This window comes from Coregonus clupeaformis, chromosome 8 (assembly GCF_020615455.1).
Source record: "Coregonus clupeaformis isolate EN_2021a chromosome 8, ASM2061545v1, whole genome shotgun sequence".
Classification (NCBI taxonomy): Eukaryota; Metazoa; Chordata; class Actinopteri; order Salmoniformes; family Salmonidae; genus Coregonus; species Coregonus clupeaformis.
In genome coordinates this window covers 9,159,650-9,184,854 of record NC_059199.1, presented here as the reverse complement: position 1 = coordinate 9,184,854, position 25,205 = coordinate 9,159,650, and the positions used below count along the sequence as shown (strand labels likewise).

The following is a 25,205-nucleotide window of genomic DNA, read 5'->3' as shown; positions in this document are numbered from 1 at the left end:
GTGTGTGTGTGTGTGTGTGTGTTTTGTTTTAAAACAAGGAAAAGTGAGGACATTTCTTCGATCCCCACAAGGAAAAATTATATTTTAGGCTTAGGGGTTAGGTTTAGGGTTACAATTAGGGTTAGGGTTACAATAATAATATGCCATTTAGCAGATGCTTTATCCAATTAGGGTTAGGGTTACAATAATAATATGCCATTTAGCAGACGCTTTATCCAATTAGGGGTTAGGGTTACAATAATAATATGCCATTTAGCAGACGCTTTATCCAATTAGGGTTAGGGGTTAAGGTTAGGGTTAGGTTAAGGGTTAGGTTTAGGGAAAATAGGATTTTGAACGGGAATCAATTGTTTGGTCCCCACAAGGATAGTAAAACAAATGTGTGTGTGTGGATGACTAAAATGGCCCCTGAAAATGGACCGGAACCATCCGGAACCATCCGGAACCATCCGGAACCATCCGGAGCCATCAATCAAATGTCTTCATGAAGCCCTTTTTACACCAGCAGACGTCACAGAGTGCTTATACAGAAACCTAAAACCACAAACAGCAAGCGATGCAGATGTAGAAGAACTCCCCAGAACACCTTCTTTCAGTCAAATGTTGTATTCAAGTTTAGTGAATTACACACTTAGTGATATAGACCCACATATAGCCCATAATATCAAAATATGTTATGGTTTAAAAAAAATACATACTTTGAACATAGAAGGTATGGTTCAACTTCACATTACAATGCCATCATTGTGTATTCCTGTAATGTTGGTGTAATTACATATCTTATCTTAACATGTAGTTAAATTGATTATCCAAGTAACAGGCCAATGTTTCACATTTACATTTACGTCATTTAGCAGACGCTTATAGTATCTGAAGATTATGCCTTTGTTAAATGTTTTTCATGAAGAAATAGAATGTTGTTTATGGTAGTATCAAGAGGGAATGTTTTAGGTGTAATACCACATACCACAGACAGGGGGTGGGTTGTAGACAGGGGAGACTGGTGATTGGCCAGAAGAGGGGGCAGCAGTGTTTATAAATAGGGGTTAAACGGTGAGACGTTAGAACGGCCATAACAATCTGACGAGTCGTTCTCCGGACAACGCGTGTCTGTAATTTATGCTGTAACCTCGTGGTATGAATAAAACTTCTAACATGATGCAGCATAACGGACTCTTTGTTGACAGCAATAATTGCCACCATTCATCATATACGACACGCTCTTATCCAGAGCGACTTACAGGAGCAATTAGGGTTAAGTGCCTTGCTCAAGGGCACATCGATAGATTTTTCACCTAGTGGATCGGAACAAGCGACCTTTCGGTTACTGGCTCTTAACCACTAAGCTACCTGCCGCTAATGTGTGGGTTAACGCCAGCTGCCAAAACAGACCAGTCGACTTCTATAGGCTACTGGTGCATCTCCGGTTGAGAGGGCACCCGTTAACGACGCACAGAGCAGATCGACCACGTACTTAATTCACAGCGGCATTGGGAACAGAGGATTCTACTGCTACACAGGAACTTCCGTTATCGTTTACTTCTTTTTTGTGTAAAAGGTGTTTGGATTGGACCGGAACCAGAGAGAGAGAGAGAGAGAGAGAGAGAGAGAGAGAGAGAGAGAGAGAGAGAGAGAGAGAGAGAGAGAGAGAGAGAGAGAGAGAGAGAGAGAGAGAGAGAGAGAGAGAGAGAGAGAGAGAGAGAGAGAGATGGGTGACCGGCGCGGGAAGCTGGCGCTCCGTTCTCCCCGCAAGCCGAAGCCCGGAGTCTCCAAGGAAGGAAAACTCCAGCTGCGCGTAATATTTCTGGACGACAGCGAGCGCGCGTTTGAGGTCGAGGTAAATCAAAACAGTTAGTTTACGTTTACAGTACAAAAAAATACGTTACATACATACTCACTAAATGTTTCTATAATATGAGCTAGTTTTGTGCCTTTGTTTTGTGCCATGTTATTTTGCGCATGCATTCACTTATTCATTGCAACTGTTAACTTGTGTAGCCTTGAAGGGAATTCGTTTATGTGTAAATGTTTTTCAAATGCGTATGCTTGTTTTACATAAACATCAAACTCGGGTAACTCAGGAAGTCTATCGATTCAATAGGATCTATATTATGAGATGTATAGCTATGGTGTGTGTGCGCGTCTGTGTGTGTTGGCTCGCTCGCGGTGTTGTCCTTGTAAAGTAGCCGTTATTCCCGGTTCCATTATCCGGTAGCGCATGCTTTCTCTGTCAGAGCGCACGGGTGACCGGGGCCTCGCGGGCCTTTACTGCATCTCCTCGGCGCCAGGGATGGAGGGAGAGTGAAAAGGAAGAAAGGCCCCCGCTGTGTGTTTTTGTAAGGAGGAGGGGGGGCGAGAGTGAGTAGAGTACCACCAGCCACTCTCTTGCCCCCAATAACCCATCTCTTTACCCCCGGGCCGAATCAACATTTAGCGGCCTGGCCACAGAGAGAGGGAGGGGGTAGGTGCTGGATGGATGATTGGCCTATACACTCTTAGAAAAAAAACGTGCTATCTAGAACCTGAAATGTTCTCTTCCAACCTGGTCTCAGAGCATTTCGTATTATTTTGTACATACTGTAAAGCCGAGACACTCCATTTAGTATGATATGTTATGTTTGGTACGGTTACATAAGACAGATGGTTACTTAAGGGAAAAACTAAAGTAGGGTGGACAACGCCAACGTCTAGCAACCCAAAGGTTGTGAGTTTGAATCTCATCACGGACAACTTTAGCATTTTAGCTAATTAGCAACTTTTCAACTACTTAGCATGTTAGCTAACCCTTTACCCTAACGCCATTAACCCTTTTAGCTAACCCTTCACCTAACCTTAACCTTTTAACCTTCTCCTAAACTTAACCTTAAATCAAATCACATGTATTTATAAAGCCCCTTTTACATCAGCAGATGTCACAATGTGCTTATACAGAAACCCAGCCTAAAACCCCAAACAGCAGCAATGCAGATGTAGAAGCACGGTGGCTAGGAAAAACTCCCTAGAAAGACAGGAACCTAGGAAGAAACCTAGAGAGGAACCAGGCTCTTTTGGCTGTGCCGGGTGGAGATTATAAGAGTACATGGCCATTAAGGCCAGATCGTTAACCCTAACCCCTAACCCTAACCCCTGGCCTAGCTAACGTTAGTGAGCTAGCTAACATTAGCCATCTAGCTAGAATTCGTAGCATATCATACGTTTAGCAAATCCGTAACATATTGTACTTTTTTATGAATATTTGTAACGTATTGTACGTTTTACAAATTAGTAACATAATTTTTTGAAAATTCGTAACATATTGTACGTTTGCCAATTCGTAACATATAATACTAATTGTAATCCATAACATATCATACGAAATGGTTGATGGACATCCACAAATGTATACATACCATACGCAACGTAACATATCACACTAAATGGAGTGTCATACAGAATAATACGAAATGCTCTGAGACCAGGTTGTCTCTTCGGCTGTCCCCATAGGAGAACCCTTTGAAAAATCATTTTTGGTTCCAGGCAGAACCCTTTTGAGTTCCATGTAGAATAACCCTTTACACAGATGGTTCTAGATGGAATCCAAAACAGTTCTACCTGGGAACCATTTATTCTAAGTGTGTATAGACTAGAGATAAGAGTTTGTGTGTTCAGCACCATCTATCTATCTATCTATCTATCTATCTATCTATCTATCTATCTATCTATCTATCTATCTATCTATCTATCTATCTAACTATCTATCTATCTATCTATCTATCTATCTATCTATCTATCTATCTATCTATCTATCTATCTATCTATCTATCTATCTATCTATCTATCTATCTATCTATCTATCTATCTATCTATCTATCTATCTATCTATCTATCTATCTATCTATCTATCTATCTATCTATCTATCTATCTCTCACTCTCTCTCTCTCTCTCTTGCTGGTCAATTGATGACTCTAATCGGTAGTTTGATAGCCTAGTTGTTAAAAATGCCCTGAGGGCGGACGTTAAACGTTGTTGATGACCGGTTATGGGACGATTCTCCTCCCGCCTCGACGTCCGGTAATGCCACGGTAATGAGAGGATACACGCGCTCCCCCGTCGTGTCAGTCAGCAGGCCTAAACACCGGGTTCGGCTGTGTCACAGCGCTGGGAAAAAGACTCACGCACACGCACACGCCCATCTCATCTCCTCCGTTAGCGGCACCGGTGATTAAAGGCAGAGTGAGTCAGAGAGATAACGGGAAGGTAAAAGCTCTTGACAGAACCTAGACTCCCCTAAACAGTTGGGGAATGGATCCCAAAATAGTGCGCCAAAACAGATATAGAGACCTAACTATTATCTGCATGGCATGGGTAGCCTATAGGCTGAATGGAGGAGGGTAGCCTATAGGCTGAATGGAGGAGGGTAGCCTATAGGCTGAATGGAGGAGGGTAGCCTATAGGCTGAATGGAGGAGGGTAGCCTATAGGCTGAATGGAGGAGGGTAGCCTATAGGCTGAATGGAGGAGGGTAGCCTATAGGCTGAATGGAGGAGGGTAGCCTATAGGCTGAATGGAGGAGGGTAGCCTATAGGCTGAATGGAGGAGGGTAGCCTATAGGCTGAATGGAGGAGGGTAGCCTATAGGCTAAATGGGAAAAGTTAACTTAAATTGTAGAATACATTTGTAGAATGAAATGAAATTGTAGAATGAATATGTAGAATGAAATGAAATTGTAGAATTAATATGTAGAATGAAAAGAAATTGTAGAATTAATATGTAGAATGAAATGAAATTGTAGATTGAATATGTAGGATGAAATGAAATTGTAGAATTAATATGTAGAATGAAAGTAAATTGTAGAATGAATATGTAGAATGAAATGAAATTGTAGAATGAATATGTAGAATGAAATGAAATTGTAGAATTAATATGTAGAATGAAAGTAAATTGTAGAATGAATATGTAGAATGAAATGAAATTGTAGAATGAATATGTAGGATGAAATGAAATTGTAGAATGAATATGTAGATGTCACGCCCTGGCTCTGGGGACTATGTTATGTTGAGCCAGGGTGTGTAAGTCTATGTTTTGTATATCTGTGTTGGCCTGAGTGACTCCCAATCAGAGGCAACGAGTGTCAGCTGTTTTCTGGTTGTCTCTGATTGGGAGCCATATTTAACTATCGGTCTTTTCACTTTGTGTTGTGGTTTCTTGTTCCTTTTGGTTGTGTATCGAAGGACTTCACGTTTCGTTCTTTGTTTTGATCGTGTGATCAGTTGAATAAATATAATATGTTCACCCGCAACGCTGCGCCTTGGTCCTCTCTGTTCGACGAGCGTGACAGAAGAAACCACCTCAACTGGACCAAGCAGCGAGTCGAGGAGCCATCGCCAGGGAAAGCGCTGGCAGATCTCCGTGGCAGCTTCGACTGGGTCAAGCCCATTGAGGAGCTGAGTGACGAGGGTTGGAGACAGAGGAGCGAGAGGTGGGCGAGAATGATGGAGGCCTGGCCCACGGGGAGGAGAGAACCCCAGAAATTTTTTAGGGGGGGGCTCACGACGTCGGACCAGCAGGAGGCCGCGATAGAGCGGCCCAGTGGGTTGCCGGAGGAGGCCGCCGGGTTACGGGGGCCACTGGTCGAAGAGGGGATGGAGGAAGTAGAGGCACGGCGAGAGGTACTGGCGTGTGTTGCCAGTCCGGTCCGGCCCGTTCCAGATCCCGGTGTAGGGCCAGTGGTGTGTGTCCCCAGTACAGTCCGGCCCATCCAAGCTCCCCGCACCAAGCCAGTGGTGTGCGTCGTCAGCCCTGTCCGGCCCGTTCCTGCTCTCCGCACCAAGTCTGTGGTGCGCGTCGCCAGCCCAGTCCGGCCCATCCAAGTTCCCCGCACCAGGTCAGTGGTGCGCGTCGTCAGCCCGGTCCGGCTCATTCCTGCTCCCCGCACCAAAGCAGGGGTGCGCTTCGTCAGCCCGGTCCGGCCCGTTCCTCCTCCACGCATCAGGCCAGGGGTGTGTGTCGTCAGTCCGGCACAACCCGTGCCTGGGCCTGGTCCGAGCCGGATCCGCCGCCGAGGCGGAGTGCCCACCCGGTCCCTCCCCCTGTTGTGGTTGTTGGCGCGGCCGGAGTCCGCGCCTTTGGGGGGGGGTACTGTCACGCCCTCGCTCTGGGGACTATGTTATGTTGAGCCAGGGTGTGTAAGTCTATGTTTTGTATATCTGTGTTGGCCTGAGTGACTCCCAATCAGAGGCAACGAGTGTCAGCTGTTTTCTGGTTGTCTCTGATTGGGAGCCATATTTAACTATCGGTCTTTTCACTTTGTGTTGTGGTTTCTTGTTCCTTTTGGTTGTGTATCGAAGGACTTCACGTTTCGTTCTTTGTTTTGATCGTGTGATCAGTTGAATAAATATAATATGTTCACCCGCAACGCTGCGCCTTGGTCCTCTCTGTTCGACGAGCGTGACAGTAGAATGAAATGAAATTGTAGAATTAATATGTAGAATGAAAAGAAATTGTAGAATTAATATGTAGAATGAAATGAAACTGTAGAATGAAATGAAATTGTAGATTGAATATGTAGAATGAAATGAAATTGTACATTGAATATGTAGAATGGAATGAAATTGTAGAATCAATATGTAGAATGAAATGAAATTGTAGAATTAATATGTAGAATGAAATGAAATTGTAGAATGAAATGAAATTGTAGATTGAATATGTAGAATGAAATGAAATTGTAGAATGAATATGTAAAATGAAAGGAAATTGTAGAATTAATATGTAGAATGAAATGAAACTGTAGAATTAATATGTAGAATGAAATGAAATTGTAGAATGAATATGTAAAATGAAATGAAATTGTAGAATTCATATGTAGAATGAAATTAAACTGTAGAATTAATATGTAGAATGAAAGTGAATTGTAGAATGCACTAGCTTAACGTTTTTCCCCCTTCTTTTTTAAAAGGCTAGATCAGCTTTTAACATAGTCTTTATTTATTTGTATTTATTTTTAGATCCCAGATAGGATAGTTGTTGGCATCATATATTTAAAGGTTTTTACTAGGCTACACCACATCTCAAGTAGCCTACGCAACAACGGCACTTTGCCCTTTTGAGACGTTTCAGCACGGTCCTTCAATGCCTTTCCGAGCAGTTTCAGCACAATGGTCAGCTCTTTCAATGAGCCAGTCGTCACTATCTGGACATGCTAGAGGACAGAAGTAGCATGCTATACCTTTAAACGTCAAATTAGATTTTTACAACTAACCCTAAACATAACTCTTACCCCAGCCAGCCCCAACTCAAAAGAGATGTCCATCTCAATGTGACTTCCCTGGTTAAATACAGGATAAACAAATTAAAATATGTCCACCTTTTCAGGTGTAACCTCCAGTTGTTCCTTCTTCTTCCTGTCTGTCCCATTCTTCTTCTTCTTCTTCTTCTTCTTCTTCTTCTTCTTCTTCTTCTTCTTCTTCTTCTTCTTCTTCTTCTTCTTCTTCTTCTTCTTCTTCTTCTTCTTCTTCTTCTTCTTCTTCTTCTTCTTCTTCTTCTTCTTCTTCTTCTTCTTCTTCTTCTTCCTCCTGCCTGTCCCATGTTTCTTCCTGTCTGTCCTGCCACCCCACAGCAAAGGATCATTGGATGTGACTTCTTCAACAAGGTGTGTGGTCACCTCAAGCTGCTGGAGAAAGAATACTTTGGATTGGAGTTCAGACATCACACTGGCAGCTATGTAAGTTATATACTGAACACAAATATAAACTGAATATACGCACAAATACCTTATTTCTCTCAATTTGTTGCACAAATGTGTTTACATCCCTGTTAGTGAGCATTTCTCCAATTTCATAATCCATCCACCTGACAGGTGTGGCATATCAAGAAGCTTTTTAAACAGCATGATCATTACACAGGTGCACCTTGTGCTGGAGACAATAAAAGGCCACTCTAAAATGTGCAGTTTTGTCACACAACACAATGCCACAGATGTCTCCCGTTTTGAGGGAGCGTGCAATTGGCATGCTGACTACAGGAATGTCCACCGGAGCTGTTGCCAGAGAATTGAATGTTCATTTCTCTACCATAAGCCGCCACCAACGTTTTTTTAGAGAATTTGGCAGTACGTCCAACCGGCCTCATAACCGCAGACAGCGTGTACGGCGTCGTGTGGGCGAGCGGTTGGCTAATGTAAATGTTGTGAACAGAGTGGCCCATGGTGATGGTGGGGTTATGGTATGGGCAGGCATAAGCTATGGACAACGAACACAATTGCATTTTATTGATGGCAGTTTGAATGCACAGAGATACCGTGACGAGATCCTGAGGCCCATTGTAGTGCCATTCATCCGCTGCCATCACCTCATGTTTCAGCATGATAATGTACGGCCCCATGTCGCAAGGATCTGTACCCAATTCCTGGAAGCTGGCCTGCATACTCACTAGACATGTCACCCGTTGAGCATGTTTGGGATGCTCTGGATCGACGTGTATGACAGCGTGTTCCAGTTCCTGCCAATATCCAGCAACTTCGCACAGCCATTGAAGAGGAGTGGGACAACATTTCACAGGCCACAATCAACAGCCTGATCAACTGTATGCTAAGGAGATGTGTCACATTGCATGAGGCAAATGGTGGTCACACCAGATATTGACATTTTTTTTTTTTTAAGAAATCTGTGACCAACAGATGCTTATCTGTATCCCCAGTCATGTGAAATCCATAGATTAGGGCCTAATTTATTTATTTCAATCGACTGATTTCCTCATATGAACTGTAACTCAGTAACATCATTGAAATTGTTGCATGTTGCGTTTATATTTTGGTTCAGTATAGATATCACACTGGCAGCTACAGAACTATGTGCTTGAGTGAGTCAGTGGTAAAGCCAGGTACTGTAATTGGAACCCTCTGTCATAGAGACTCACACCAGTCAGTGCACCGGAACCCTCTGTCATAGAGACTCACACCAGTCAGTGCACCGGAACCCTCTGTCATAGAGACTCACACCAGTCAGTGCGCCGGAACCCTCTGTCATAGAGACTCACACCAGTCAGTGCACCGGAACCCTCTGTCATAGAGACTCACACCAGTCAGTGCACCGGAACCCTCTGTCATAGAGACTCACACCAGTCAGTGCACCGGAACCCTCTGTCATAGAGACTCACACCAGTCAGTGCACCGGAACCCTCTGTCATAGAGACTCACACCAGTCAGTGCATCGGAACCCTCTGTCATAGAGACTCACACCAGTCAGTGCGCCGGAACCCTCTGTCATAGAGACTCACACCAGTCAGTGCACCGGAACCCTCTGTCATAGAGACTCACACCAGTCAGTGCACCGGAACCCTCTGTCATAGAGACTCACACCAGTCAGTGCACCGGAACCCTCTGTCATAGAGACTCACACCAGTCAGTGCGCCGGAACCCTCTGTCATAGAGACTCACACCAGTCAGTGCACCGGAACCCTCTGTCATAGAGACTCACACCAGTCAGTGCACCGGAACCCTCTGTCATAGAGACTCACACCAGTCAGTGCACCGGAACCCTCTGTCATAGAGACTCACACCAGTCAGTGCACCGGAACCCTCTGTCATAGAGACTCACACCAGTCAGTGCACCGGAACCCTCTGTCATAGAGACTCACACCAGTCAGTGCACCGGAACCCTCTGTCATAGAGACTCACACCAGTCAGTGCACCGGAACCCTCTGTCATAGAGACTCACACCAGTCAGTGCACCAGAACCCTCTGTCATAGAGACTCACACCAGTCAGTGCACCGGAACCCTTTGTCATAGAGACTCACACCAGTCAGTGCGCCGGAACCCTCTGTCATAGAGACTCACACCAGTCAGTGCACCGGAACCCTCTGTCATAGAGACTCACACCAGTCAGTGCACCAGAGCAGGCAGGTGCACTAAACTACCAGGGAGGCTACAGGACTATGCGCTTGAGTGAGTCAGTGGTAAAACCTGGTACTGTAATTGAAACTTGAGCACCAGCTACCTTTGACTCTACAGCAGTTAAAAACACATGTTTCCACTCTAGCTAAGATGGGGGGATGTAACATATGGAGCTATACACCTTTAATGAATATCCATAACTCCTTTTTGTTTAACAGCCAATCAGTATCACTCTTGAGGTTGAAGGTCAAGGGGATATGTAAAGGATTTGTCTTGTAGTTTGAGGTGTGCATGCACTGCACTGTGTTACCATGCTTCAGATATAAATTTAAAGCAAGTTACTTCATCTAGAGCACGACAACACTGGAAGCTATGTAAGTTATAGACATCACACTGGAAGCTATGTAAGTTATAGACATCACACTGGAAGCTATGTAAGTTATAGACATCACACTGGAAGCTATGTAAGTTATAGACATCACACTGGAAGCTATGTAAGTTATAGACATCACACTGGAAGCTACAGTTGAAGTCGGAAGTTTACATACACTTAGGTTGGAGTCATTAAAACTAGATTTTCAACCATTCCACAAATGTCTTGTTAACAAACTATAGTTTTTGCAAGTTGGTTAGGTAATCGACTTTGTGCATGACACAAGTAATTTTTCCAACAATTGTTTACAGACAGATTATTTCACTTATAATTCACTATATCACAATTCCAGTGGGTCAAAAGTTTACATACAATAAGTTGACTGTGCCTTTAAACAGCTTGGAAAATTCCAGAAAATGATGTCATGGCTTTAGAAGCTTCTGGTAGGCTAATTGACATAATTTGAGTCAATTAGAGGTGTACCTGTGGATGTATTTTTAAGGCCTACCTTCAAACTCAGTGCCTCTTTGGTTGACATAATGGGAAAATCAAAAGAAATCAGCCAAGACCTCATAAAAAAAAAAATTGTAGACCTCCACAGGTCTGGTTCATCCTTGGGAGCAGTTTCCAAATGCCTGAAGGTACCACGTTCATCTGTACAAACAATAGTACGCAAGTATAAACACCATGGGACCACGCAGCCGTCATACCGCTCAGGAAGGAGACGCGTTCTGTCTCCTAGAGATTAACGTACTTTGGTGCACTTTTTGCAAAGGACCTTGTGAAGATGCTGGAGGAAACAGGTACAAAATTATCTATATCCACAGTAAAACAAGTCCTATATCGACATAACCTGAAAGGCCGCTCAGCAAGGAAGAAGCCACTGCTCCAAAACCGCCATAAAAAAACCAGACTACGGTTTGCAACTGCACAAAAATAGAACTGTTTGGACATAATGACCAACGTTATGTTTGGAGGAAAAAGGGGGCTGCTTGCAAGCCGAAGAACACCATCCCAACCGTGAAGCACAGGGGTGGCAGCATCATGCTGTGGGGGTGCTTTGCTGCAGGAGGGACTGGTGCACTTCACAAAATAGATGGCATCATGAGGAAGGAAAATTATGTGGATATATTGAAGCAACATCTCAAGACATCAGTCAGGAAGGTAAAGCTTGGTCGCAAATGGGTCTTCCAAATGGACAATGACCCCAACCATACTTCCAAAGTTGTGGCAAAATGGCTTAAGGACAACAAAGTCAAGGTATTGGAGTGGCCATCACAAATCCCTGACCTCAATCCTATAGAACATTTGTGGGCAGAACTGAAAAAGCGTGCGAGCAAGGAGGCCTACAAACCTGACTCAGTTACACCAGCTCTGTCAGGAGGAATGGGCCAAAATTCACCCAACTTATTGTGGGAAGGTTGTGGAAGGCTACCCGAAACGTTTGACCCAAGTTAAACAATTTAAAGGCAATGCTACCAAATACTAATTGAGTGTACAGTGAGGGAAAAAAGTATTTGATCCCCTGCTGATTTTGTACGTTTTCCCACTGACAAAGAAATTATCAGTCTATAATTTTAATGGTAGGTTTATTTGAACAGTGAGAGACAGAATAACAACAAAAAAATCCAGAAAAACGCATGTCAAAAATGTTATAAATTGATTTGCATTTTAATGAGGGAAATAAGTATTTGACCCCCTCTCAATCAGAAGGATTTCTGGCTCCCATGTGTCTTTTATACAGGTAATGAGCTGAGATTAGGAGCACACTCTTAAAGGGAGTGCTCCTAATCTCAGCTTGTTACCTGTATAAAAGACACCTGTCCACAGAAGCAATCAATCAATCAGATTCCAAACTCTCCACCATGGCCAAGACCAAAGAGCTCTCCAAGGATGTCAGGGACAAGATTGTAGACCTACACAAGGCTGGAATGGGCTACAAGACCATCGCCAAGCAGCTTGGTGAGAAGGTGACAACAGTTGGTGCGATTATTCGCAAATGGAAGAAACACAACAGAACTGTCAATCTCCCTCGGCCTGGGGCTCCATGCAAGATCTCACCTCGTGGAGTTGCAATGATCATGAGAACCGTGAGGAATCAGCCCAGAACTACACGGGAGGATCTTGTCAATGATCTCAAGGCAGCTGGGACCATAGTCACCAAGAAAACAATTGGTAACACACTACGCCGTGAAGGACTGAAATCCTGCAGCGCCCGCATGGTCCCCATGCTCAAGAAAGCACATATACAGGGCCGTTTGAAGTTTGCCAATGAACATCTGAATGATTCAGAGGAGAACTGGGTGAAAGTGTTGTGGTCAGATGAGACCAAAATCGAGCTCTTTGGCATCAACTCAACTCGCCGTGTTTGGAGGAGGAGGAATGCTGCCTATGACCCCAAGAACACCATCCCCACCGTCAAACATGGAGGTGGAAACATTATGCTTTGGGGGTGTTTTTCTGGTAAGGGGACGGGACAACTTCACTGCATCAAAGGAACGATGGACAGGGCCATGTACCGTCAAATCTTGGGTGAGAACCTCCTTCCCTCAGCCAGGGCATTGAAAATGGGTCGTGGATGGGTATTCCAGCATGACAATGACCCAAAACACACGGCCAAGGCAACAAAGGAGTGGCTCAAGAAGAAGCACATTAAGGTCCTGGAGTGGCCTAACCAGTCTCCAGACCTTAATCCCATAAAAAATCTGTGGAGGGAGCTGAAGGTTCGAGTTGCCAAACGTCAGCCTCGAAACCTTAATGACTTGGAGAAGATCTGCAAAGAGGAGTGAAACAAAATCCCTCCTGAGATGTGTGCAAACCTGGTGGCCAACTACAAGAAACATCTGACCTCTGTGATTGCCAACAAGGGTTTTGCCACCACGTACTAAGTCATGTTTTGCAGAGAGGTCAAATACTTATTTCCCTCATTAAAATGCAAATCAATTTATAACATTTTTGACATGCGTTTTTCTGGATTTTTGTTGTTGTTATTCTGTCTCTCGCTGTTCAAATAAACCTACCATTAAAATTATAGACTGATCATGTCTTTGTCAGTGGGCAAACGTACAAAATCAGCAGGGGATCAAATACTTTTTTCCCTCACTGTATGTAAACTTCTGACCCACTGGGAATGTGATGAAAGAAATAAAAGCTGAAATAAATCATTCTCTCTACTATTATTCTGACATTTCACATTCTTAAAATATAGTGGTGATCCTAACTGACCTAAGACAGGGAATTTTTACTAGGATTACATGTCAGGTATTGTGAAAAAACTAGTTTAAATGTATTTGGCTATGGTGTATGTAAACTTCCAACTTCAACTGTATGTAAGTTATAGACATCACACTGGAAGCTATGTAAACCTACTAGACAGAGGGGAAGTACTCGTGAGTATGTTAAATAATACTGGAGTTCAATTAAATTAAAGTGTGGTTTTATTTTTGTTTGTATTTTATTCCAGGTGTGGCTGGAACTGCTGAAGCCTCTAGCCAAACAGATCAAGAGTAAGTTTGTGTATTTATTTATGTGATTGTGTGTGAGAATACATCTGCTCTTTCTATATGGTTAACTCATCTCTCTCTCCATTCCATGTCCCCCTCCCCCCCTTTTCTCTTAATCCCTCCCTCTCTCTCCCTCCCTCCCTCTCCCTCTCCCTCCCTCCCTCTCCCTCCCTCCCTCTCCCTCCCTCCCTCTCCCTCCCTCTCCCTCCCTCCCTCTCCCTCCCTCCCTCCCTCTCTCTCCCTCCCTCCCTCTCTCTCCCTCCCTCCCCCCTCTCTCTCTCAGACACCAGTGATCTGTTCTTCAGATTCATCGTCAAGTTCTTCCCTCCAGACCCCGGCCAGCTGCAGAGAGGACTCACCAGGTATGTTTGTGTGTGTGTGTGTGTGTGTGTGTGTGTGTGTGTGTGTGTGTGTGTGTGTGTGTGTGTGTGTGTGTGTGTGTGTGTGTGTTTTACCTGCCCAGGTGTGCTCAGGTGTGTTTGTGTGTGTGTGTGACATGCCTTCCCCAGATACGTCAGTAGAGGGTCTCTCACTACGGCCATCGTCAGTGATCGTGTTTCTCCACATTGTCAATCAGTGACACCTGCAGTGAGGGAACACGTTCAGGATCACAAATGGTTCCATCTTGTTGTGAGGGATCAGGTTCAGGATCACATGGTTCCATTTGTTGTGAGGGAACAGGTTCAGGATCACATGGTTCCATTTGTTGTGAGGGAACAGGTTCAGGATCACATGGTTCCATTTGTTTTGAGGGAACAGGTTCAGGATGGTTCCATCTTGTTGTAAGGGAAGAGGTTCAGGATGGTTCCATCTTGTTGTCAGGGAAGAGGTTCAGGATGGTTCCATCTTGTTGTCAGGGAAGAGGTTCAGGATGGTTCCATCTTGTTGTCAGGGAAGAGGTTCAGGATGGTTCCATCTTGTTGTCAGGGAAGAGGTTCAGGATGGTTCCATCTTGTTGTCAGGGAAGAGGTTCAGGATGGTTCCATCTTGTTGTCAGGGAAGAGGTTCAGGATGGTTCCATCTTGTTGTCAGGGAATATCTTGTTGCAAACATATAATACAAGAAAGTCATACAATCTACATCTTCTGATCCTCGGGTACAGCGCTTTGTTTGTGTGTGTGTGTGTGTGTGTGTGTGTAAACTTCCCTCTCTCCTCTGTTCCAGGTATCTGTTTGCTCTCCAGATAAAGCAGGACCTCTCTACAGGCAGTCTGACCTGTAATGACAACAGCGCCGCCCTGCTGGTGTCCCATATACTGCAGTGTGAGTCAAGTCGATTCTCTTACACTGGGTCGTATTCAAAGTGTTGCTATGGTGTGCAATAATGAATAGGACCCGGCCATTCCCTTTCTCCAGGACTTTAAACCTGATCAGTCCAGGGACCCCCAGCAAAAATCTGCATTTTTTTTCTCACTAGTTTCATTTATCTGCATGTCCAGCCCTTATATTTGGCCTCAAAATGAAGTGTTTTACCATTGTCTTTTCAGGACAACCAGGGCTACAAGTAGAGCAAACAACTATTTGACATAAACAGTTTCATTCATGAGTTTTATTGACAAATGTAAAAAATAAAAAATAAATCAGCACAAACCTGATAAAAAATAATTGATAAGAATGTTTGTAAGTACAGAAATTGTTTTCTCGGTGGGAAATGAATGTCCAACTAGTCACTGACCAGGTTTCCATCCAAAACCTTTCTGCAAGTAAAGTACATGTCGGATAAAACATGTCCCGACAGGCCTGATAAAACATGTCCCGACAGGCCTGATAAAACATGTCCCGACAGGCCTGATAAAACATGTCCCGACAGGCCTGATAAAACATGTCCCGACAGGCCTGATAAAACATGTCCTGACAGGCCTGATAAAACATGTCCCGACAGGCCTGATAAAACATGTCCCGACAGGCCTGATAAAACATGTCCCGACAGGCCTGATGGAAAACATGTCCCGACAGGCCTGATAAAACATGTCCCGACAGGCCTGATAAAACATGTCCCGACAGGCCTGATAAAACATGTCCCGACAGGCCTGATAAAACATGTCCCGACAGGCCTGATAAAACATGTCCCGACAGGCCTGATAAAACATGTCCCGACAGGCCTGATAAAACATGTCCCGACAGGCCTGATAAAACATGTCCCGACAGGCCTGATAAAACATGTCCCGACAGGCCTGATGGAAAACAGCAAATCTGTCGCTAAACATTCCAAATGTCGACAAAACAAAATACGATAGACGAGGTGGAATCTTTTTTGTGTCCTTGACATTTATTATGTGAGAAATGGCAGTGGAAACGCATTTATGAGCAAATATTGATATAATAACCATCATGTCGACATAAACGTGGAGTCATGCAATGATATGTTGTGTGGTCCTCCCACTGTGACTTGGGAAAGAACCCGGTTAGCGCATAACGTTCTGAGAACCATATATTTCTTACAGCTTGGTGAGAGCCTGGTCGTCACATGGTTATTTTGCATTCAACTTTCTTCCGTGGGAATTTCAGTCCTTCAGGATAACGTTTTCTGCAGGTTTCCTCACGGTTCTATATTAAAGTCATTTTCTCAGAACATTAAGAAAACTTTCCATAAAAACCACAAGAGAAAATTGGTAACGTTTAAAAACATATACGTTCCTTTCTCAGCGTCAACAAAACTCTCTCCATCCTCTGTCTCGTTCAGGTGTGTTGGCCGCGCCCACTAATTGGCCACACCTCATCTTAATGAGTTTCCTTTGAAATAGAGGTCTCAAACTTTCAGACTTGACAGGCGTTTTTGTGAGAAGAACCGTTTTCGGGATCTGCCTTTGTCCCACTGCTCTAGCTAAAGAGATTTCAGATGTACCGATTCAATGGCACGTGGTTTATGAACTGATACACAAAACAACGCTTGATTCAAAACTTAGTTTTTCAATTTCAATTATCATACAACATTCTTGCCACCAACAGAATGATGTATATGGGGCATATAACCATCTCAACTCTGTGGATTTTACTGTGAAGAGACAGAATCATTAGATCATATATTCTGGCATTGCCCATATGTAGCTTGTTTCTGGTCACAGGTTTAGGAATGGTTAAAAAAAAATCACAACATTTACCTAAAACTAACCCTACATAGATAGCACTGTTGGGAGATTTGGAAAGTCAATCAATCAGCAATATAATACTAATCTTAGTTAAAATATTCATCTTTAATTTACAATCTGTGGATACTATGCGATTAGAAAGGTTCAGAATTTGTGAAACATTACAGCACAAAAATATATGGAACATTATAAATCATAAGAGGGTGCTTTACATGGAAAGGTGAGATGGGCTGAGATCTATAAGACTGAAAACATGTATGTAAAATATATGGAACATTATAATCATAAGAGGGTGCTTTACAGAGAAAGGTGAGATGGGCTGAGATCTATAAGACTGAAAACATGTATGTGAAATGTATGTAGAATGTACATGTAACAACAAAAAAATAGTTGTAAAAACAAAGTTATTTTTGTCCTCCGAAGAGGGGTGGATAAATAAACCCAGCTCTGGCTCAGGCTAATGTTTAAGCCTGCGCGATTATGGGACTTAGATGATAGAAGTGACTCACTCCTCAAGCACCCTACCTGAAATTACTTACTTATTTGATGTGTGTGTGTGTGTGCATGTGTGTGTGTTTGTACGTATGCCTATGTGTGTGTGTGTTCTGCAGCAGAGCTGGGGGACTACGAGGAAGAGTTGGACTGTCACCATCTAGAGGTGAAACAGTACGTTCCTAATCAGGAATATCTGGACCACAAGATTATGAAGTTCCACAGAAAACACAGGTAAGCACTTCCTTAGCATTACCATCTACGGTCACTGCCATAGAGATCCTATGGTCCCCTGTGGAGACACTTCCTTAGCATTAGCATCTTCTGTCACCATCTAGAGGTGAAACAGTACATTCCTAACCAGGAATATCTGGACCACAAGATGATGAAGTTCCACAGAAAACACAGGTAAGCACTTCCTTAGCATTACCATCTACGATCACTGCCATAGAGATCCTATGGTCCCTGTGGAGACACTTCCTTAGCATTAGCATCTTCTGTCACCATCTAGAGGTGAAGATTATGAAGTTCACACGTAAGCGCGCGCGCTTCGAGACAGATTCAAACCTGCGGCGCACACACACAGACACTGATTGATTATCGGATAGCCTGATTGGTTGATTGATTGAACGTTGCAGGGGTCATTCTCCTGCGGACTCAGACGTCCATCTATTGGAGGTTGCTAGGAAACTGGACATGTACGGGATCCGCCCCCACCCTGCTCACGACGGAGAGGGCATGAGACTCAACCTGGCCGTCACACACTCTGGAGTACTGGTGTTCCAGGTAGACACACACACACAGACAGGAACACACACACACACACACACACACACAAACACACACACACACTGTCCTGTCTCTCCTCTCGTCTCCAGGGTAACACTAAGATTAACACCTTCAGCTGGGGCAAGGTCCGTAAACTGAGCTTCAAGAGGAAACACTTCCTCATCAAACTACACGACCAAATAGGGGTGAGACTTCTAATACCCAAGCCTGTTCTATTCAACTTTGTAAGACCGTTTCAAATAATATTATTCCTCTGTCCTCCAACTGTATCTAGATAATCTATTTTTTTCAGGAATTAGTAAGTGTTTTTAAAGACATTTCAAGAGAAGTGTTGCCAAAGATTCATTTTAGCGTGTACAACTTCTTAAAATATTGCATATATTTTTGTCTGCATATGTATGTGTGAGTGTTTAACCGTGTCTCCCCCCCCCAGCCCTCCCGTAAGGACACGGTACAGTTTGCGATGGCGAGTCGAGACGTCTCTAAGTCCTTCTGGAAGACCTGTGTTGAATACCATGCCTTCTTCAGACTGGCCAAAGAGCCCCAGTCACGCCGCAAGACTCTGCTGTCCAGCAAGGGGTCCAGCTTCAGATACAGGTCACACACACACACACCAAAGGGTCACACACACACACACACACACCGAAGGGTCACACACACACACCGAAGGGTCACACACACACACACACACACACACACCGAAGGGTCACACACACACACCGAAGGGTCACACACACACACACACCGAAGGGTCACACACACACACCGAAGGGTCACACACACACACCGAAGGGTCACACACACACACCGACACACCCGCAAGCACATACACGTGCATACACACATGAAGCCACACGCATGGACACACACAAGGATGGACACACACACGCATGGACACACACACGCATGGACACACACACGCATGGACACACACAAGGATGGACACACACACGCATGGACACACACACACACACACGGTGTGATCAGCTGATTGAAATGGAATGTGTACTGTTTCAGTGGTAGGACCCATAAACAGCTGATGGAGTGTATGGGGACAGGAGAGAGGAAACACAAGACCTTTGAGAGGTGAGAAGAGTGTGTGTGTGTGTGTGTGTGTGTGTGTGTGTGTGTGTGTGTGTGTGTGTGTGTGTCTGTGTGTGTGTGTGAGTGTGTGTCTGTGTGCGTGTGTGTGTGTCTGTGTGTCTGTCTGTGTGTCTGTGTGTGTGTGTGTGTCTGTGTGTTTGTCTGTGTGTGTTTATGTGTGAGTGTCTGTGTGTGTGTGTCTGTGTCTGTGTGTGTGTCTGTGTGTGTCTGTGTGTGTATGTGTGTCTGTGTGTGTCTGTGTGTGTCTGTGTGTGTCTGTGTCTGTGTCTGTGTGTGTCTGTGTGTCTGTGTGTGTCTGTGTGTGTCTGTGTCTGTGTCTGTGTCTGTGTGTGTCTGTGTGAGTGTGTGTGTGAGTGTGTCTGTGTGTGTCTGTGTCTGTGTCTGTGTGTGTGTGTGTGTGTGTGTGTGTGTGTCTGTGTGTCTGTGTGTGTGTCTGTGTGTGTGTGTCTGTGTGTCTGTGTGTATTAAACCCTGTCTCTTTCTCCACTAGGTCCTACTCCAGACAGTGTAGATCATCTCCTGACCTCCTCACAGACGTCTCCAAACAGGTAAACTGTTCATCTCTTCTACATAGCAACCACAGAGAGACAAATATAACATGAAAATAATAATAATAATACATTTTGTTTGTAACACATACCACCCTACCTGATGTTAATGACTGGGATGTCACCAACCACCCTATCTGATGTTAATGACTGGGATGTCACCAAACACCCTACCTGATGTTAATGATTAGTGATGTCACCAACCACCCTATCTGATGTTAATTATTTGGGTTGTCACCAACCACCCTATCTGATTCTAATGATTAGGGTGGTATGGTGACAACCCATCTGATTTTCTATGGCAAAAACTACAAAACAGAGTAGGCTAAACTCTGTGGGCTGCATTTACACCAGCAGCCCAATTCTGATCCTAACTGAATTATTGACAGAGGCGATCTGATTGGTCAAAAGTGGATATAAATATGTGAATGTGGGCTTCCTGTGTAAACGCATCCATAGTCCTTTAAAATCTGCTTTATGTAATAATTGTCTTGTTTGCAGTCCACTGCAGTCAAAACTTCATGATCTTTGATCACATGGTTTTTGTAAAGTTCACGCAGTCGTCATGTGGGCACAAATCATAAAAAAATGTATGATTTGTGTGTATAATGCAACACACTTTGGAAAGCGACTTGACAAAATTGATCTGTTCGAACGTGCCCATTGTGTGCTATAGATTGGAAAATCAATGAATGTGACTTACTGTACATGACAGGCTGTTTGTTTCCAACTAGTGTTCGCTGGTATTAGGACAACCCTACCAACGAGCGGCAGGTAGCTTAGCGGTTAAGAGCGTTGTGCCAGTAACCGTAAAGGTCGCTGGTTATAATCCCTGAGCCGACTAGGTGAAAAATCTGTCGATGTGCCCTTGAGCAAGGCACTTAACCCTAATTGCTCCTGTAAGTCGCTCTGGATAAGAGTGTCTGCTAAATTACCTATTATTAATGACAAAATCATATACAGCTGCAGAAAAAATTAAGAGACCACTGCAAAATGATTCTCTGGTTTTACTATTTATACAGTGAGGGAAAAAAGTATTTGATCCCCTGCTGATTTTGTACGTTTGCCCACTGACAAAGACATGATCAATCTAACATTTTAATGGTAGGTTTATTTGAACAGTGAGAGACAGAATAACAACAAAAAAATCCAGAAAAACGCATGTCGAAAATGTTATAAATTGATTTGCATTTTAATGAGGGAAATTAGTATTTGACCCCTCTGCAAAACATGACTTAGTACTTGGTGGCAAAACCCTTGTTGGCAATTACAGAGGTCAGACGTTTCTTGTAGTTGGCCACCAGGTTTGCACACATCTCAGGAGGGATTTTGTTTCACTCTCTTTGCAGATCTTCTCCAAGTCATTAAGGTTTCGAGGCTGACGTTTGGCAACTCGAACCTTCAGCTCCCCTCCACAGATTTTTTATGGGATTAAGGTCTGGAGACTGGCTAGGCCACTCCAGGACCTTAATGTGCTTATTCTTGAGCCACTCCTTTGTTGCCTTGGCCGTGTGTTTTGGGTCATTGTCATGCTGGAATACCCATCCACAACCCATTTTAAATGCCCTGGCTGAGGGAAGGAGGTTCTCACCCAAGATTTGACGGTACATGGCTCCGTCCATCGTCCCTTTGATGCGGTAAAGTTGTCCTGTCCCCTTAGCAGAAAAACACCCCCAAAGCATAATGTTTCCACCTCCATGTTTGACGGTGGGGATGGTGTTCTTGGGGTCATAGGCAGCATTCCTCCTCCTCCAAACACGGCGAGTTGAGTTGATGCCAAAGAGCTCGATTTTGGTCTCATCTGACCACAACACTTTCACCCAGTTCTCCTCTGAATCATTCAGATGTTCATTGGCAAACTTCAGACGGCCCTGTATATGTGCTTTCTTGAGCAGGGGGACCATGCGGGCGCTGCAGGATTTCAGTCCTTCACGGCGTAGTGTGTTACCAATTGTTTTCTTGGTGACTATGCCCCAGCTGCCTTGAGATCATTGACAAGATCCTCCCGTGTAGTTCTGGGCTGATTCCTCACCGTTCTCATGATCATTGCAACTCCAGAAGGTGAGATCTTGCATGGAGCCCCAGGCCGAGGGAGATTGACAGTTCTGTGTTGTGATGTTCAGTGGCGCAGTGGTCTAAGGCTCTGCATCGCAGTGCTAGCTGTGCCACTAGAGATCCTGGTTCGTATCCAGGCTCTGTCGTAGCCGGAAAAAACAATCCTCAGAGTTGGGGAACAATGTCAGAGCAGAAGGAAGCAAGTTTTCTTCCAGGACAACCTTGTACGTGGCTTGATTCATGCGTCTTTCACAAAGACAAATCTGCCCGATTACAGCCTTGCTGAAGCACCCCCAGATCATCACCGATCCTCCCCCAGATTCCACAGTGGGTGCGAGACACTGTGGCTTGTAGGCCTCTCCAGGTCTCCGTCTAACCATTAGACGACCAGGTGTTGGGCAAAGCTGAAAATTGGACTCATCAGAGAAGATGACCTTACTCCAGTCCTCTACGGTCCAATCCTTATGGTCTTTTGCAAACCTCAGCCTGGCTCTTCTTTGCTTCTCATTGATGAAGGGCTTTTTTCTAGCTTTGCACGACTTCAGCCCTGCCCCTAGGAGCCTGTTTCGAACCGTCCTCGCTGTGCACTTCACCCCAGCTGCCGTTTGCCATTATTTTTGTAGGTCACTTGATGTCATCCTACGGTTGTTGAGTGACATTCGAATTAGTTGGCGGTCATCCCGGTCAGTAGAGAGTCATTTTCGCCCTCTGCCGGTCTGTAGCTTTGTTGTCTCCAATGTCTGCTGCTTGATCTTGTTCTTATGAACCGCCGTCTTTGAAATTTTAAGGATGGAAGCAACCTGACGCTCACTGTATCCCTCTGCCAGTAAAGCCAGAATTGAACCCTTCTTTTCCTCACTCAAAACTTTCCTTTTCAACTCATTTGGCATGGTCAATAGTTAATTTTTTATAAATATTACTTTTGAGGTACTATTAGCACTGTTTTTGCCATCCAACTGGTCCTATTGCAAGGGGATAGTGATGACCACAGCAGTGGTTTTTATAATTTTCCTCGTTAAATAAGATTTGGTTCATGTGATCACCTAATCAGTACCTAATTCAGTAGAATGAGGTGTGCCTGTGTTGGAATTCAACAGACACTGGAATGGAATGGCTGTCATACATGTATAGATGCTGATTTAAGAAAAGTTTGCAGTGGTCTCTTAATTTTTTCCACAGCTGTATATAACCCTGTACATATATATATATTCACATTCCATCCACCTCACGTTTTCGTTTGTGTGTGTGTGTGTGTTTGTGTGTGTGTTTGTGTGTGTGTGTGTGTGTTTGTGTGTGTGTTTGTGTTTTGTGTGTGTTTGTGTGTGTGTTTGTGTTTGTGTGTGTGTTTGTGTGTGTGTGTGTGTGTTTGTGTGTGTGTGTGTGTGTGTGTGTGTGTGTGTTTTTGTGTGTGTGTGTGTGTGTGTGTGTGTATGTGTGTGTGTTTGTGTGTGTTTTGTGTGTGTGTATGTGTGTGTTTGTGTGTGTGTGTGTCCAGCTGTACGAGCAATCCCACCCATTCCCTCGCCCCGGAGGCCCCGCCCTCGCTCACAGCGAAGAAGAAGTGGAGCGACGACAACAGGAAGTGGGAGGGGCTAACCCCAAGCACAGCCAGTCAGCCGTCGAGGTGGTCTTCTCTGCAGAATTCCAGCGGTCCCACCTCCCACAAGCTTTCCACCTATCAGCTGCCTACCCTAAGCAAAGGTCCGCATCTACTTCCGGGGTGGTCGGGGAGAGGAGGGGGAGGGTGGGGTGGCAACGGCAGGGAGGGCATAGTTTCGTCGGAGGGGCTTACCATGGAAACAGCAGGAGGAGACGCCGGCCCAACCCCCAGCCCTCCTCCGACGCGCAGCAATTGGTCCTCCTGTACCCCAGTAACCCCGCCTACCAGTTCAAGCCGGTCCTTCCAACATTTCCATTGGCAAGCTACCCCCACGGACACGCCTACTTGTCGGACATCGCCGTTGCCTCATTGGAGCGTCTCCCGCAGATGCGTCGGATAGAACACGCCCCTTTGACGGGGCTGACACACCCTTCTCTCTACTCACGCTCTGATTCGTCCTCACCCAGGTTGGGATTGGCTAGGGTGTACCAGGGCGGGCTTTCAACCAGAAATGCAGCCAGGCGATTGGATGTCGGGAGAATAGAGGCGGGACATTACAGCGACGACTCCAACTTCCTGCCGGGCCTTCCTCGTCGCGCCACCAGCCAACCGGACGTCAAGTTGCCCCAAGTAGTCCCCGCCTCCAACCCTGCCTCCGAGTTCCGTCCCCTTGGTTACTATCCTCACTTATCACGTCACCAGACTCCACAAAGACCCTCCTACCTGCCTCTAAACTCCTCCCCCTTACCAGACCGGCCCACCTCGGTGTGTGTTCTAGGGGGGGCCGGTGGAAGCTACAGCGATTCAGACCCAGAGGTCTTCTATCCCTACTACAGCCCAGCACCCCCGTTGGGTAAAGTGGTACGGTCCAATGCTCTGGCTAGGATGAGGTTCTCCTCTGGGAGTTTACAACTGGAGGAGGAGGAGGAGGGGGAAGAGGAAGAGGAGAGGTATAGCAGTGGGGGGGAGGGGAAGCCTCGGATTACTGAACTGAGACTGTAGAATAGCGGTGTGTGTGTGTGAGTGTGTAGATCAGCGAGGGTTGTGTGTGTGTGTATGGTGTGTGTGTATGGTGTGTGTGTATGGTGTGTGTGTATGGTGTGTGTGTGTGTGTGTGTGTGTGTATGGTGTGTGTGTGTGTGTGTGTATGGTGTGTGTGTATGGTGTGTGTGTATGGTGTGTGTGTATGGTGTGTGTGTGTGGTGTGTGTGTATGGTGTGTGTGTGTAGCAGATTTGATAGACAGAGCATGGGTGTATTCAACATTAATGATCGTTTTAAACCGTAAAATGGTGTTGTATTGAATCTTCGGTTACAGACATGTACCTATTTTGTACAGCCTTACAGAAATTACTGTATCCTGTTTCTATTAAAGGTTTTGGTTAACCAAGGTTAATTAATCTGTCAATAAAAGTGTGTATTCTGTATGAAGATTGATGACCCATTGGACGTACAGCATCTTATGTAAGTATTTAGAAACTGGAAATTGTACCATATTTGGCTGTGGACACTGAAACACAAATATTTAGGTTTGAAATGAAATATTGCTGAAAAAAAATATTCACTTGAATTTTAGCTTTTAAATCATTTACAAAGGCTAGTGATTTTCAAACATATAGTACATGAGAACACATCTCAGCATTTCTCCTGGTACATACACTACCAGTCAAAACTTTGGACACACCTACTCATTCAAGGGTTTTTCTTTATTTTTTACTATTTTCTACATTGTAGAATAATAGTGAAGACATTAAAACTATATAAAATAACACATATGGAATCATG

General features: G+C 44.6%; 1 protein-coding gene across 1 annotated transcript; it reads left to right on the top strand.

Annotated features, from left to right (window-relative positions):
* Nucleotides 1-1,708: 1,708 nt before the first annotated feature.
* Nucleotides 1,709-24,423, top strand: LOC121571004 (FERM domain-containing protein 7). Its single transcript, XM_041882236.1, has 12 exons — nucleotides 1,709-1,837; nucleotides 7,595-7,699; nucleotides 13,706-13,748; nucleotides 14,029-14,107; nucleotides 14,910-15,007; nucleotides 17,445-17,559; nucleotides 17,964-18,111; nucleotides 18,204-18,299; nucleotides 18,548-18,711; nucleotides 19,132-19,200; nucleotides 19,709-19,766; nucleotides 23,317-24,423. The coding sequence occupies exons 1-12, from the start codon at nucleotides 1,709-1,711 to the stop codon at nucleotides 24,421-24,423; spliced, it is 2,211 nt and encodes a 736-aa protein (XP_041738170.1).
* Nucleotides 24,424-25,205: the final 782 nt, after the last annotated feature.

Excerpts from the sequence above, each read along its gene's own strand:
- LOC121571004 (XM_041882236.1), top strand. The coding sequence starts at position 1,709 with ATGGGTGACCGGCGCGGGAAGCTGGCGCTCCGTTCTCCCCGCAAGCCG. Across the intron at positions 15,008-17,444 it reads GGTGTCCCATATACTGCAGT|CAGAGCTGGGGGACTACGAG; the intron begins GTGAGTCAAGTC and ends TGTGTTCTGCAG. Across the intron at positions 19,201-19,708 it reads AAACACAAGACCTTTGAGAG|GTCCTACTCCAGACAGTGTA; the intron begins GTGAGAAGAGTG and ends TTTCTCCACTAG.